The 15,691-nt window shown below is 41.4% G+C and overlaps 1 protein-coding gene and 1 long non-coding RNA gene across 3 annotated transcripts; both read left to right on the top strand.

Moving 5' to 3' along the window:
• Positions 1-10,002: 10,002 nt before the first annotated feature.
• On the top strand, positions 10,003-12,345 carry LOC147615616 (F-box protein At5g46170-like). Its single transcript, XM_086778134.1, has 2 exons — positions 10,003-11,426; positions 11,553-12,345. The coding sequence occupies exons 1-2, from the start codon at positions 10,700-10,702 to the stop codon at positions 11,864-11,866; spliced, it is 1,041 nt and encodes a 346-aa protein (XP_086634260.1). The 5' UTR covers positions 10,003-10,699; the 3' UTR covers positions 11,867-12,345.
• LOC147615615 (uncharacterized) lies at positions 11,875-13,405 on the top strand. Of its 2 annotated transcripts, none has more exons than XR_015262609.1 (3): positions 11,875-12,007; positions 12,707-12,760; positions 12,885-13,405. It is a non-coding gene; the product is annotated as an uncharacterized LOC147615615 (long non-coding RNA). The 2 variants fall into 2 exon arrangements; XR_015262608.1 differs by adding an exon at positions 12,211-12,486 and having other exon boundaries at positions 12,707-13,405.
• Positions 13,406-15,691: the final 2,286 nt, after the last annotated feature.

Genomic DNA, 15,691 nt, shown 5'->3' with positions numbered 1-15,691 from the left:
GAAGGGAAAGGTGTCCCTTAAGCGAGAGAGAGAAAGAGAGAGAGAGAGAGAGAGAGAGAGATTTTCTTGATTGGGGTGGAGAACAAGGAAGCCCAACACATGTAGGAAAAGGATGAGAATGAAAAATTTCCCAAAAAAGGAAGAGATGGGCTTTATTTATAGTAAAAAGTAGGGTTCTATTTACATAATCCATAGATTAAGCCCCATGTATTTTATTCTTTTTATTAACACATAAGATTCTTTGAGTCTTCAAGCTCATTAGGCCCCTTTTGCTAATCACTTTAAAAACTCTTTTAAGGTCCTTGAGGCTTTAAGCTCATTGGGTCCCTTACATAAAGAATGTAAACAATGAAAATGTAAGCTTTATAAATTCTTTTAGTTATCACATAAGATCCTTTGAGTCTTCAAGATCATTGGGCCTCTTTTATGCATCACATGGAGAAGGACAAAGCATGATTTAGAAATTCTTTTTGGTTTTGACACAGAAGATCCTTTGAGGCTTCAAAGCTCATTGGGCCTCTTTTATGTATCACATAGAGAAGGACAAGGTATAATTTAGAAATTCTTTTTAGTTATCCTTTGAGGCTTCTAGCTCATTGGGCCTCTTTAATACATCACTTTGAAAGTTCTACATAAGCTACATGGAGAAAGTCAATGCAAGCTTATTGGGCCCCTTATCTACCAATCCTATTTCTTTATTCGTCTTTTTACTTAGCTTCTTTTTTATATTTATGCATGTGCTAAGATATCATAAGGTTATTTGAACCTTACAAAAATTCTTTCCCTAACTATATAGCTTTATAGCTTATACTTTAAACTATATAGCTTTATAGCTTATACTTTATTATTAAAATATATTATTCCAAGGTTCAAGCTTTGGAGAATAACCTTATCTTTGTCTAGTTTATGCAAATAACTAAGGTCTCTTCATTTACCCCATTTCCTTACTTTTTTAAATGATTTCTCTAAACTAGGTCACACCTCTTTGCTTACTTTTTCCAATGATTTCTCATCTAAACTAAGTCACACCTCTTTCCCTATTTTTGGAGGATCACTTACTCTTGGTGCTACACAAAAATTCTAGTTAGGGGGTGCCACGCATGGAGCGTCTCTTTTTGAATTATGATTGTATTTAATCCATATGAGTCATTTAAAAACTCAAAATAATCTCTGGCATTCAACTAAGAAGATGAGTTTTACTACTTTTCCTTCATGTTCCCATGGGGCTTAGGCTATCGTACACGTTGGTTCACGTGTCCTTAAGGCAACTAAAGATTCCAATTGATTACGTGGATGATTTTATGAGTTTGGTTCCATGAAGTTTTGTCCCATACGAACTCCTCAAAGAACCCCTTTTTAATTACCTTAATATTACTTGGATGAGTTTGAAGGCTCATTTATCTATTTTGAATCTTAATGCTTCCTAAAATATTTTGATATGTTACGTGATCCAATTCTCGTCCCAATTGACCATCCTCTAAGCGATTTACTTTACGATTACATCTATAACTAAACTTGTATCTTAAAATTCTCTCTCAACCGGGGTCTAAATCAAGTTCTATTTTCATATACGAGCTCTTGGAACTAAATGCAAAATTTTCATTCAAATAGATTCTCAGAACTGAATCTTCTTTCTCTAGACTTATTTTCTCTCTCCAGCTTTTTATTAAACAAATGGGGAGACTTCAGCTTCCCAGTTTGTGGGGGAGGGGTCTTACACAGGGAAAGGCTCATTGAAGGAGAAATTAGCTTGACTTATGACTCTACACACGACAATGTGGCAGATAGGTTCATGAAGGCTCTCTTATGAGAGAAGTTTGAAGTTTTTCGTAAAGCTCTAAGCTTATTGCCATTTGGGGATTGATTAGCCACATGATCCATGTACATGTTCACGTCATCATTTTAGGGGGGGTTTGTAGCCATTTATATGGTAGTGATGTGTGGATGTAGGCTAATAATGGGCTGGGGGATTTGTAAGCATTTATATGACCTTCTTATGAGGTTTTTTTTCCTCGAGTGTGAGTGTGTGTACACACTCGAGGAAAAAAACCCCACTCGAGTATGTGAGTGTGTGTACACACTTTTATGAGCTTTTTTTCCTTGAGTGTGTGATGCCACTTCACTTGTACTTCACTCATCCTCATCAATCTACTTCGAGTGTTGTGCTTCTCTCTATCCCTACTTACTTACTACATCTTTGTGTGTGTTTCTACCTTTGTCTCCACTCCAACAATAGATAGTATAGATTTGGCGTGTATACTTTGCCATGGACTTTTGTAATTTTTGAAGTGACTACATTGAGATTTTATTTGAACTCCTTTTGAGCTATGGTCTTCAAGTCATCCTAAGTTAGGAAATGAGCATTGTACGAACTAATTCACCTCTTTAAACTGTAAAGGAATACATCGATTCTCGATGTGATACAACCTCGATACAACCAGTGCTCGTAGTAGTAAGCTTCATAACTGTGACGCTTCATAACTTTGTATAAATATTTAATTTGGAAATTCATGTTGTAGAAAATGTGTAGAATGTTGTGTGTGTTTTGACAAAATTTTGTGTTGCAGGAATTGTCTTGGTTTTGGTCATTTTCAGGTAGTTACCATTTCGCCGGTGAGTTTTGATTAGGTTAGAGGTAGAATTAGGATAAGTTTTGCATGAGACATTTTTTCCATTTTGTACATAGAACAACTTTGCTCGAGTGAAAATTTAGTGATTCGCATTATTTCACATCCGTTTGGTGACTCCAAAGTGGTCTTTGAGTGGTTTTGTGCTAAAAATGTGCCTAGGTTCTCGTGTCGAGACATTGTAGGTCCTAAACAGAGGTCAAGGACAAAGATTTAGCCTCGGATGAACAAATACAACGTCAAAGAGGAGGATGGAATGTCCGAGATGATGAGCTATTGACCATCCTCATCGGGTCACCAAGGCACGAGTGGCACACCATGAAAAAGGGTTGTTTTCTTAGTGTTAAAAAAACGTTCTCATGGGAATGATGACCGCGTGTGAAGAAGGCTTCCCGAACACGCTTTTTCTAAAAAAATGGCTACATCGCCAAAAATATGCACGTGGTTCGAGAAAGCTCAAGAAAGGCATGCTTTTGGCTTTTGGTGTGAAGAAGAGGAATTCTCACAAAACAGAAGAAGAAGAGGATTGTGAGTGTGAGTGAGAGTGCGTGTGTGAGTATGAGTGTGCGAGTACGAGTTTTTCATGAGTGAGAGTGCGAATGAGATAGCTCAAGGGTGGCCGGGTGGTTCGAGCTCTACACAAGAGTCCTCCTCTTGTTATTTATTGTATGAAAGACAGATATAATCAAAGACTCTATTCTCTCTATTGTTCAGGTTCTATATTTCTTGAATTGTATTGTGATATTTGAGTCGAAGCCTCACAAAGGTATTAGAGCGATCGCATCCTTGATTGTGCTTTAAAGATGGCTGATAATAATGCAATTCATAAAAGGTTGGCCAAGCAGTCTCAGCTTATTGAACGATTGACCCCACAGACTTCAAATCAGAACAAGGGCAATGCATGGATTTATGTAGAGATTCCTCCTGATCCTAATCATGAACCAGAATTTCAAAAAAGAGCTAAAGTACATGAAGATGTGGCTGAATCTTCCCTAAAGCAGGTTTTCAAGAAAGCAAAACTCTCAAAATTTGATGGTAAAAGAAGATAGGAGAAGATCTTGAGGATTAGCTTGAAGAATTGGAGGATTTCTTTGCACTTTGAGAATTGGATGAGAAGGAAAAGACTAAAATTGCCTCACTACAGTTGTGCAGACTCGCAAAATTATGGTGGAAGTCCCATGTACAGATTCAAGAGAGACCAAACGAGCCAATTACCTAGGCTGAATTCCAAGCTACAATAGAGAAGAGGTATTGTTCTCCTTATTACTATGTGGAAAAGAAGATGAAATTTACAATTTCAAGCAGGTCCAAGAGGGAAAACACAATCTTTTTGTTGATGAGTATAAGGAGAAATTCCTTTGTTTGCACAAGTATGCACCTAAAGTCTCGAGTGAGGCTCTTACTCACAAATTTATAGAGAGGTTGAAGGAGGACCTTGTCTACATGATGAAGGGAACATGATTGCGGGATTTCTGTTGTATCCAAAGCTGAGAATTTTGAAAGGATGGAAGCATACAATCAACGAAAGGCTGCAAAATCAAGGTTAATTCTTTTGACTGGCCATTGTCCTCAAGGTCTTCAAAACTCAGATATTCCATGTAGACCTGAATTTTCTAACCAAGTTTCAAGGAGGGCGTGATATGCAACAAAAAGATGGAAATTATGATAGTGGGAAAAACCAAGAATATACGCCCTATAATCAGTGGGCTAGGCAGAATCCAAATTTTCAAAATTCTAAAAATCAGAATCAGTCCAATAACCAAAACGTTGGGAATCAAGAGAACCAAAAACTAGCAACATGGTAGAATGATCCCCAATTCATTAAGCAAGCAAGGAGGCTCAAGTTGTGTTTTAGATGTGGGGAGCAAGGACATCACACATTTGAGTGCCCAAACAAAGCTAAATTCAATTTTAGAATTGGACCAAAGATGCAAGTGAAGTTGACTGAGATGGATCCAACGATCGAGGAAGCAAGGGAACAAGGTGAGTTTTCTAAACCTATAATGAAATGTATGGTTTCTTCTGCATCTCATGCACATACTTCAGTGATAAGAGTAAATGGAAAGATTAACAATTGGGATGTTCATTTTTAGTTGACTCGGGTAGCACTCATTGCTTTATTTCTCCAAAACTTGTGAAATCACAACACTTAAGATTAAGAAATCAAGTAAAGAGGCCTATCCAACTTGCTAATGGGAAAACTCACTACACCCAAGGGCTCTTGGAAAACTTATCCTTCACCTTAGCGGGAAGGAAATGCAAGGGAGACTTCTATGCCATTGAGATGGGTAAGTGTGATGTAATAATTAGGATGGATTGGTTAGTCTCCAACAAAGCCCTCATTAACTATATGGATAGAATTGTGAGCTTTTCTAGTGAGGAGGGAGAAATCCAAGTTATTCAGGGGGAGGAGAGGAATAGTGAGGCCTTTCTAATTTCCACCATGAAACTTTTGAGAGGGATTAGGCAAGGGTGTGAGACATTCTTAATCTTTTCTGATGAGCTTCAGGAAGAGACATAGAAGGAAGACCATCCTGAGTATGTGAAGAAACTCCTCGATGAATATCGTGATGTTTTTCTGGATGGCCTACTTGGGATGCCTCCTCCTAGAGACTTAGATCATGTCATAGAGGTAGAACTAGGAAACCAACCTTACTAGGGCACCCTGTAGGTTTAATGTGGATGAGCTTCAGTTGGATAACTTGATGCAAAAAGGTTTCATCAGACCTAGTGTTTCTCCTTGGGGTAGTCCAGTTTTGTTTCAAAGGAAAAAGGATGGGACATATAGGCTTCGCATTGACTATAAAGGGTTGAATAGGCAGACCATTAAGAATAAATACCCTTTACCTCACATAGATGAGTTCTTGACTCAGCTGAGTGGGTCCTCTGTCTTTACCAAGATTGACTTGCGATCTGGATACCATCAAATTCGCATCAAAGAAGCGAACATTCCTAAGACTACATTTAGGACTCGGTATGGGCATTATGAGTTTACTGTTCTTCCTTTCGAATTGACTAATGCACCTACTACTTTCATGTGTTTGATGAATAATGTGTTTCGTGAATATTTGGATGATTTCATTCTTGTATTCAAGATGATATTTTTGTGTATTCAAATAATGGAAAAGACCATGAAATTCATCTTAGGAAAGCACTTCAAAAGTTGCAGGATCATAAGTTGTATGGAAAGATGAGCAAGTGTTTCTTTGCTAAGGACAAGATTGTGTATTTAGGCCAGGTCATTTCTAAGGAGGGTATCCACATAGATCCTGAGAAGATTAAAGTGATTATAGAATGGCCTAGACCCAGGTGTGTGACAAATGTGAGGAGCTTCATAGGATTGGCACAAGAAAACACATTAGAGACTTTTCTAAGATAGCTTCTCCATTAATTGATTTGACCAAGGAAGAAAAAAAGTTCAAGTCGGATGAAAGATGCAATACAAAGAAACCCAATGGGAGGAGAGCTAATACTTTGGGGAGGCTTCTAGACACTTTCTATGCACAAAACGTTTTAAAGAGAGAGGAGTGGAGTTTATCCCTAATACGTTCCATAAATGTTGTTTTTGTCATCTTATTAATTAATTATCGTCATCAAAAAAATAATTATCATGACATGGAGGAGCGAGGAGCCTAAGCAAGTAATGGTTAGAGTGGACGCATGTCATGGAGGAGCGAGGAGATTAGGCAAGTTATGGTTAGCGTGGACGCGTGTCATGGAGGAGCGAGGAGCTTAGGCAAGTAATGGTTAGAGTGGACGCATGTCAGCATGCTATCGTCACATGGAGGCGTCCACTCTAATAATTATCATCACATGGAGGTGTGAGAGTGGACGCGTGTGAGCATGCTTAGGCCAATAAGACGTGTGTCAGCATATTCCTGACACATGTTTGGTGCATGCATTCTTAGCACATGTCAGGACATGCAATGCATTATTTTTTTGATTATCTTCGTGCCTAGATGGTGAGATATCTCTCGATGCCCGGAGGAGGCACATGTTGCCAAGATTCCTGTATCTGGATGCCCTTCGTGTCTCTCTGTGTGCATGACTGGTATATGCATGCGATCGCTAGGATTCCTACTGTCGATGCGGTTTCCTGGTCCTGTGGAGTTTTCTGGATGCTTTGACCAGGCGTGCACGCCCTTCTCGTCTCTTCGGGATTCGTCTTCTCGTTGCAGCATGGTATGACATTGCTATCTTTGGTGCCTTTAGGTAAGCTATATCTGCTGCTTCTATGCATGGCCTATCTCCATGGCGTTTGCGCTATGTCCAAGTGCTCTAATGTCATGGGTCAGTCCAAGCGTCTTCGTAAGAAAGCGGACTCTGCTCCTGCATGTATTGTCGTCCCTTCGCTACCCCCGATTTTCACACCTACTGGCGTTTATGTACCCTCCATGCCTCCGACTGTCAACTCTGTTCCTTGTAAAGCCGCATTATGTGAGGCGAACAAGGAAAATATTCCTCCTCGCATCCTCACCCCGCCCGAAGGCTCGGTTGGTTTGCAGAATCTCAAGGGTGTCAAACGCAGAGCCGTTCTTCAGGTGTTCTTCGCGTGTTGTTTCGTATCTCGTTTTATATCTGTACATTCCATATTTGACTCTGTGTGCATGTGGACGACAGGCAACAGCGACACGTCTTGCGCCACGACGAAGAGAAAGAAGGTACAGGACTTGTCCATTTCCTGTACTGGTCGTCCGACCGATGGTCCTCCTCCCTGTCCGAAGTTCCCGAGTCGTGGGAATCTGAAGATGCTAGAGGTGTCCGTGACCATTGGCATCGGCAACGCGGACGTTGACACTTCCTTGTGGGAGAACCTGGTCGAGTTCTCTGGACAGCAGTGCACACAAGCACTTTTCTCCCTTGAAAGAGGTGCAACACTTCACCATCTACACTTCCAGATGGTTGCCTGCATCCTCTCTACTTCTATCATTGATGTTGGCAACTCTGTGAAGCAGCACCTTATGTGGAATGTCAACAAGCCGGCAGGAGGAATTGTCATGTGCCATGTGCTTCGCCAAATAAAAATGCACACTTTTAAAGGAATGGTGGGTTACTGTCTGAAGGACCTGCACAAACCTCACTTTCGTTTTCATGCTCATAACGTGTCTGCGGCGGATGAGATGTCCAGAGGAAGGACACTCTATGCACAGTTCGGCCAGGGAGACCTCAAAAACCGTGTATGCCTCACACCCGTCAATGTTTTTGAACGAGCTTTCGTGTACATGGAGAACTATATTTTGAATAAATGGTTTGTCACTCTCGGCGTGACGCTCTTGAAGATGATGAGAAGTGGAAAATACTTCCCTAGTGCACAGTGGATAATTCCAAAAGCTGGGAATGGTATGGACTCTGCTAGAGCTAGAGCTGTTTGGAAGTGTCTCAAAACTCCAGATTTGGCTGACATCTCTGATATCAGGAAAGTCTTGTTCCGTCACTACATAGAGGGGGAAGCAGCCAGGTACTTTCTGAATGAAAATCAAGACAAAGATGAGCAAGCTAACCATGGAGATGAGCATTTGCAGTAGTGACCAATCGACATCTCCATCGACGAACTTGGTGCTCCAATCTTCGTTGAATAAAGTCCACCTGACGTTGACCCCAACGAGCCCTACATCAACTCATCTGAGAAAAGGGCCGGTGAATTCCTCAGAGCTGTGAGTGAAGGGGAAGAATTCATATCCGTTCCTCCACGGCATGATCTCAGCGGCGGCGAGGCTTTTCTGTAGTGCAGTCGTTTTACCGCTCTGTGTTGTAAATAATAAATCTGTCTGCTATGTACAAAAGTTTTCCTCCGTCAATAAAACTTCTTGCACTTCCTTGCTTTTTCTTTGTGTAGCGTATAGTCAATTTTCGTTTTAAAAAGTTGAAAGTTATCTTCCGTATGTGATAATTTGATATTGATAAAAAGTTGAAAGTTATCTTCAGTATGTGATGATGAAAACAGCATTTATGGAACATAGTGATAAACAATACCACGCAATAATTAATTTAAAAATTAATAATCGTGTTGCTATAGTTTCCTCGCCTTCAGTTTTCTTAATCCTCACACCTTATGCTATGCACATTAATATGCACACTTAGATTTTCTTAATAAGGCCCCAAAACATTTTTTGGGTGGGGCTGATTAATTAATTAGCCTAGGAAAATGTATTTGAGGGCTCATTCTTAAAGGTTGTAATGTAAACGTTTTGGAAATAAAATATCATGGAATCTTCGTTTTTAGTATCTTCTACATGTGTTACGAGTGGCCATACAAGCATTTTCCTTGATTGCATTACAACTAATGCATTTTGTATCACATCCTGCGTTGAACACGTCCCGATCGACAAAATTACAGTTCAATTCTTGTTTGGAGGGCTTGCAGGCTTCCATCAACTGTGTCTCTCGGTTTAGGAAGGTTGTTATGCGATTGGAGGGATTTCATGAAACCATGATTGGAGTGGGAGGGGGTTGTGCAGATTGATAGAGGAAGAGGAAGTGGAAGAGGAGGGAGGGTAGGTGATTAGAGGAGGAGGAGGAGGAGGAGAGAGTGTTCGCGTAGGAGGCATCCGGGCTGCAATCCAAAACCTTATAATTATAAGGTTTGCAAATAGCACATTGGGCCCGTTTCGTTAATATATACCACACTAATAAAAGTTGTCAATAAATAATCTACCAAAATCTTTTTCTACATTTAATTAAATAAAAACACATCACAATATGTTACCACTTCTAAGGTTTTTTAAAGTAATTTTCAGCAAGTTTGAGAGAGGATAAGCACACGCCCATGCCCTTCTAATTTTGGGAAGTTCGAGAGGTGGATAACCACAGAGATTCTTCCTTGTTGCATGCAGAGAGAGAGAGAGAGAGAGAGAGAGAGAGAGAGAGAGAGAGGGACGCGCACAAGGAGAAAGACAGAGCGACCCACGCACAGGGGAGAGAGAGAGAGAAGAGAGAGAGAGAGAGGATGCGCACAAGGAGAAAGACAAAGCGACCCACGCACGGGATGGGGAGAGAGAGAGAGAGAGAGAGAGGGACTTACGCACATGGAGGCTACGCGCGTAGAGGGAGAGTTAGGGAGGAGGGGGGAGAGACAGATGGAGAGAAAGAGAGAGAGAGGGACGCACGCACAGGGTGGCTGTTAGAGAGAGAAAGAGGCAAGCGTGCACAGGGAGGCTGACAGAGAGGAGGAAGAACCTTAGTTACGCCCGTTAATTAATGCTCGATAGAGCATTAATTAATGGTGATAATACAATTTTGTGAATATAGAACACCAACAAAATATAAGTACCTACCCATTTTGAACAGACCATTCATTTCTTCCGTGTTGGGATGATGTAATGCCACCTCTACAACGTAGATAACAAATTCTTCGAAGTGGGGAGGAGTAGCTGGACTAGTTCTGCTTTCGTTGTTGTTGATGCTGCTACCACTGACCAGACCCTCGTGTTTTTCATCATCATCAACATCGTCATCTCCATTCTTTCATCAGCATCACCGCCCATTTGTCATTACAGCCCCTACCCCTGTGTGGGCTCTTTCCTGCTTGCCCGCCTTGATTTGAGCATTCCGTTTCCTCTCTCTCTCCACCCGGGCGCCCTTTACGTTCTTGCTCTTCTCTCTGTTTGGCTGCTTCGTCGCTTCGGAACAATCTTCGTGTGCGTGTGGCGTTTTTGTCACCAGCCCAAGCATATGCCATGCCACCCATCCGCGCTGCTTAAACCTTTTCATCTTGGGAGATCGCATGTTTTGCACAGAGCATCCGCGGAGCTTCGCCTCAGATCGTCCGTTGGTCAAAATCATAATGATCCAGGTTTACAGCCATTAGTGTTTGTATTGTTTCGCATCAATTTTGAATGCCCCTGTTGAGGATGAAGACTTCTTGGAGACCATGTCCACCTTCCATGTAGACCATTTGTCCAGATAAGAAATGTTTGTGGAGTTTTTAGGGTTAGTTCATCCCCGAAACATCTAACCTTGTAGACAGTTAGGAAGCCAAGAAGCTGTGTTTGGGCTGGGTCATGGGTTTCAATTGGAGGAGGACACAATTTTTCACCTTTCCTTCTGTGGACTATTAATCAAGCCTTGAAGCCATGTATGTGGAGGTCAAACTCGCAGCTGACAAGCTGAAGCCATGCTTGGAGATAGACACGGCTGCTCAGGCCTCAGGCTTGCTTGATGGAACAGACCCATTTGAAAAGCTTCATGACTGCATTCTGTTGCAGATTTTGAACCGTGTTGGAGACATCAAGGCCCTTGGAAGGTGCACCGTGGTGTCTAAAAGGTTCTGCACACTTGCTCCCTTGGTAGAAAATGTCACAGTGAAGGTTGACTGCGTGATTACGGGTGAAGAGAGTGGATTCAATGTCAGGGCAAGAGGCTTCTTCGGCCACCTGTTCAGATTCGTGGTTGGTAGCTTTGTGAAGCCCCTGCAAGTGCTACAGCAAATGTTAGGCCCGAAGAAGTCGATACTTGCAGATGTGTCTCACCATTCGCCTGGAGAAGTTTTGAAGAATTTCAAGGCCATCCAGAATCTCAGGATCGAGTTACCGGGAGGAGAGTTGGGTGTGGAAGAGGGAGTTTTGTTGAAGTGGAAAGCTGAGTTTGGAAGCACACTGGAGAGCTGTGTGATTCTAGGAGCAGCTGGCCTTGTGAAACCTGAGGCGGCTGAGAGGGATAAGGCATCAGGGAAATTCGGGTTTGGCAGGCCATGGTTTCTCCATGGGAGATATGAAGATAGGCTGCCATTGGTCGGGGACAGTATGGGATTACCAAGTCAAGATGACAGTGGGAGTCTTCCAGAATCTTTTTATACCAATGGTGGGTTGAAGCTCAGGGTTGTGTGGACAATAAGCTCATTGATTGCTGCTTCAGCTAGGCACTATCTTTTGCAGCAAATCATATGTGATCATCCCACATTAACAAGCCTGATTCTTACTGATACAGATGCGCAAGGAACACTATGCATGGGTCAGGAGCAACTGCAAGATTTCAGAGACAAGCCTATAGCAGCTTCTGCATCTGCAACTAGGACCCAAGTTCCTGCACTCAATATGAAGCTTTGGTATGCACCATACCTAGAGCTTCCAGGGGGTACTGGGTTGAAAGGAGCAACTTTGGTTGCTATCAAACCTAATAACCAGCCTGTGCGGAAAGAGGTGGATGGCTTTGTTTCTGGGGCTTTTGAAGAGCCGTATCAGACTGCTGTGAGCCTGCTTGCAAAGAGGCGCACTTATCTCCTGGAAATGAATTCTTTTTAGCAGCAGAAATGGGTCATAATCCTTACCGGTACAGGGCTCATCTAATGCGCCTGTGGTGGGCTTCTGCTGAAAAGTCTTCACAGCCTTATTTCAAGACCATGGTACATCCCTGTTCCGTCTCAGCTTACAGGAAAAGATCAGGTGAGATTGCTAAACCCAAGAAGTCACCGTGCAAGTCCAAAGAATGTATGCCAGTCCAAAGTAACATGGAATTGCAAGAGGTTCTGCAAGTTTATGCTGTAGCCATCTTTTTAAAAATGCTGGGCAGTCCCCATTGTAGAATGTTACCTAGGAGCTTCTCATCTGTCTCCTGAATCTTGTATGAAATATGCTTTGTATTTTAGCCAAGCTTCAGACACCGTTCTGGTATGCTGCTGCTGCTCATGGGGAGGCCTCCTGTCTAAGAATGTTGTATTGTGGAAGAAGGTTCAACGTCAAATGTAAAATATTTACAGTCGAATCTGAACAGCATTTGCACTGTGGGGTTATTGTTGGATGTGTGTTGTGAGGATGATCCAGAGATTGTTGAAAGTACGATGAGAGTTTCTCTATTGGTTCAGAAATTGAAGGCATTCTATAACTATCGTTGAGCGAGTTATATTGGTTTTTGTCAAAGCAAGGTAGCAGCGCAGCAGATAAACCTGAGTTTCTTGGATCTGTCTTCTTCAATGGTTATTTGGGTCTTTTCTTTATTTCCTTTGCTTTAAAAAAAAAAAAAACCCCCTTAAATGAGTGCTGTGGGTTCTTAATTTCGAGTCAGGTGGAAGCCTTATATAAAAAGGGGAAAAGAAGAATGACGCATAACGGCTGATGTGGGCTTTGTTTCTCTTGTTTTTGAAGTGACATTGCTGAGGGTCAATCCAGATATGGAAAGCAACTCATGCTTCATTTCATGCAAGTAGATGGACTTCCCAATAGCTGGGTGCTGCTGCTTTCTATGTTAAGTTGCTTATCGCCACAAATTTCAACTTTCAGTTTACAATCTGATCTTTTGATGATTTGTTTTATGTATGAAAAGTGCTCTTGATCTGAAGAAGAGAGCATGAGAAAGGAAGGACAGAACCAGAGCATACACAGCAAGTAGTATTGTCTGCCATCCCCCCCAGTGTCGTCTTTGATCGCTCCATAACAGGTTGAAGATGAGCCTTGATTCATGCATGGTGGTCAGAGATATTTTGGGTCGTACATTACTGTGGTCCAATGAGGTCTTCCAAAGCTGGCCAAGAGGGTTCATAAATTTTTGTTTTAACAGTTTCATATTGTTCGAGGGAGTGAGTTCTCATGGGTTCTACCATCCTCCGAGCAACTTCTTCCGAGCGAACAAAAAAATGGAGCGGGGTGTCGCAAAGGAGACCCCAAAAAGGAGGAGGAATTTAGCAATGGTTCCTCATTGTTCCGTTGAATTTCAATTTGAAGTTGTGACATTCAAAATCAATTCCAATGTAGCCACCCATTAATGGACACAACTACATGAAGAGAGTATGAACAAACATGTGCAATTGTAAGTGAATTTGCCATAAAATTGAGCTACTTCCAAAATGTGGCCTCGGAAGTTCATGAACGGGAGCAATCACATGAAATTTTTGAAGTAGCCAGCAAAACTATGAATGGCAATGTCTAGAAGCTCAATAGTAGAGTCACACTCATCATCAATAAACAAATGGCGGATGTGGCGTCACTCTTTATGTTTCGTTTCAAATCTTGGGTCTTCAAACATTGTCCTTGCCATCACCTCTGCATATTGGGAAAGCAGAGTTCACATTGAAATCAAAACAAAAACAAGTTTCAGGCATCACACAAATTTGAACATTCCAATCTCTAACTCACACAACCACACCATTAAGTTAAGTCAACCATATCTTATTAGAGGTGCGGTCAATTCACTATCACTATATACACAAATTTAACTAGCAACTAGACATCGTTAATAAGGCTATAACAACACAACTATGTTGACCATTAAGTGAGAGAATAATCATTGGGACTCACAACTAGAATCGTAACATCCAAAATCATAGGAAACCACAGTGTAAACCTAATGTGAAATCCACAGTAAGTAAAAGTCTCAAAAGACAAGTAAGAGTCCAAAAAACACAAACAAAGTCATTCCACTGAAACTAAGAAGAAGGTGTAGATGCTCACTAGTCAGACGAATTCTCTCTCGCACGCGTGTCAATCTCATCGACAATAGCCTATGAACTACTAGCGTCTCAATGTCTTTCCTCGCTTCCTAGCAAGCAGTAGGGGCCGCACATATGATGCAATAAGTCTCTCATCTATGTCCATCAAGGCATACACATGGCCTGTCTTCAAACATGCCTTGAGAATAGGGGAAGTACCACATCCCACAGCTCCCGGTCCTCGAAGATTGTTTGTTGTGCAAGTACTATGAAGAGGTGAAGATTGAGAAGAGGAAACACTTATTTCTTTTAGAGACTCGCGGAGAGACAAAGGAGGGCCAGGTGGTCTGCACACCATGATTTTATCATTTCATTGCTTGGCTACATCGACATGGATGGTTTGGCATTGTTTGCATGGGACGATGTTTCTTTCGGTGACTTGATAGAGTATCCCACACTCTTGTGTCATCATGATTATGTTCTTGAGGATACCGACTACACTGACACGGTTTCAGATGATCATGATATTGTATTACACCCACATATACATGATGATGTATCACATATACATGCACATGATAATGTAATGCACACACATACTTATGATGATATTAATGCACACATGATGATACACATGCACATAATATTGATATATGTGCACATGATGATGACACATATACACATGATGGAGATGTATGTGATAGTGATGTGTGTGAGTGAGATCATGAAGATAATCTGTCAAGGGCAGGCATGGCATCAAGCACATCGTCGAAGCTTTACGAGTGATGATATTCCTATGTCTACTACTACCTTCCTAGGGATCATCGTAATGCATTAGTCGATCATGAGGGTCTTTTAGATTATCATAGGTAGTCGACTAGTGATACGTCTATTGTTGCTCATGAGATTGATAATACTTTACATGCTCTTGAGCATATGATAGACCATGGGGAGTATACACCTGAGTTCTTGGTGTTAGATGTGTTAGGCTACTTCTCTAGAGATTTCACATTTGGAGACACCTTATATGATCACTACTCCTAGTTTTCATAGCTTACCTGGCAGTGTTCATGTTGGGATAGTTCATGTGTTTGAGCAGTCAAGCATAGTGAATGAGAGTAGTGATAAGTTTGTTGAGGTGCCAGACGTAGTAGGAGAGGCAAATTCATACACATCGATTGAGAGTGTTTTACTTTTAATTTGGAGATCTTTTTAGATCCAATATTGATAGAGATTGACTTATCATGGAATATAGGTCATGTAGGAGTACCATTAATGGAGATAGATCATACCTATGGTTAGTGATATAGTTGATGATGCCACTTATCTCTCATGTGTGGATATACCTTTCCGGTATTCAATGATGACTATGATGATTTTGATAATCATATTTCTACTTTGAATCATCAAATAAACATAGGGAATTTTACATATGAGAAAATGATGCATAGTTTGGATCGTGCTTATACACATTGATGCATTAGATCATGCTTTCAATTTTTTGAGCGATGTGATGGCATGGTGTTATAGGCTATGGCATCTCCTAAGAAGGAACTCCGCCCAACCATAAACGAGAGAAGCAATAGACACAACAATCGTTGGGTACTTACCAATGCTTCGAGCTCGCGTCCCTTAAGGCTCCTCAAGCTCACTTTGGAAGCTCCACTACTCAGAACACCACCTCCACGTTGTCACTGTGAAGTTG

This window comes from Cibotium barometz, chromosome 39, assembly GCF_041138505.1.
Source record: "Cibotium barometz isolate CiBa-2024 chromosome 39, ASM4113850v1, whole genome shotgun sequence".
NCBI lineage: Eukaryota > Viridiplantae > Streptophyta > Polypodiopsida > Cyatheales > Cibotiaceae > Cibotium > Cibotium barometz.
The sequence above is the reverse complement of the archived record's forward strand: the minus strand, read 5'-3'. Positions and strand labels throughout refer to the sequence as shown.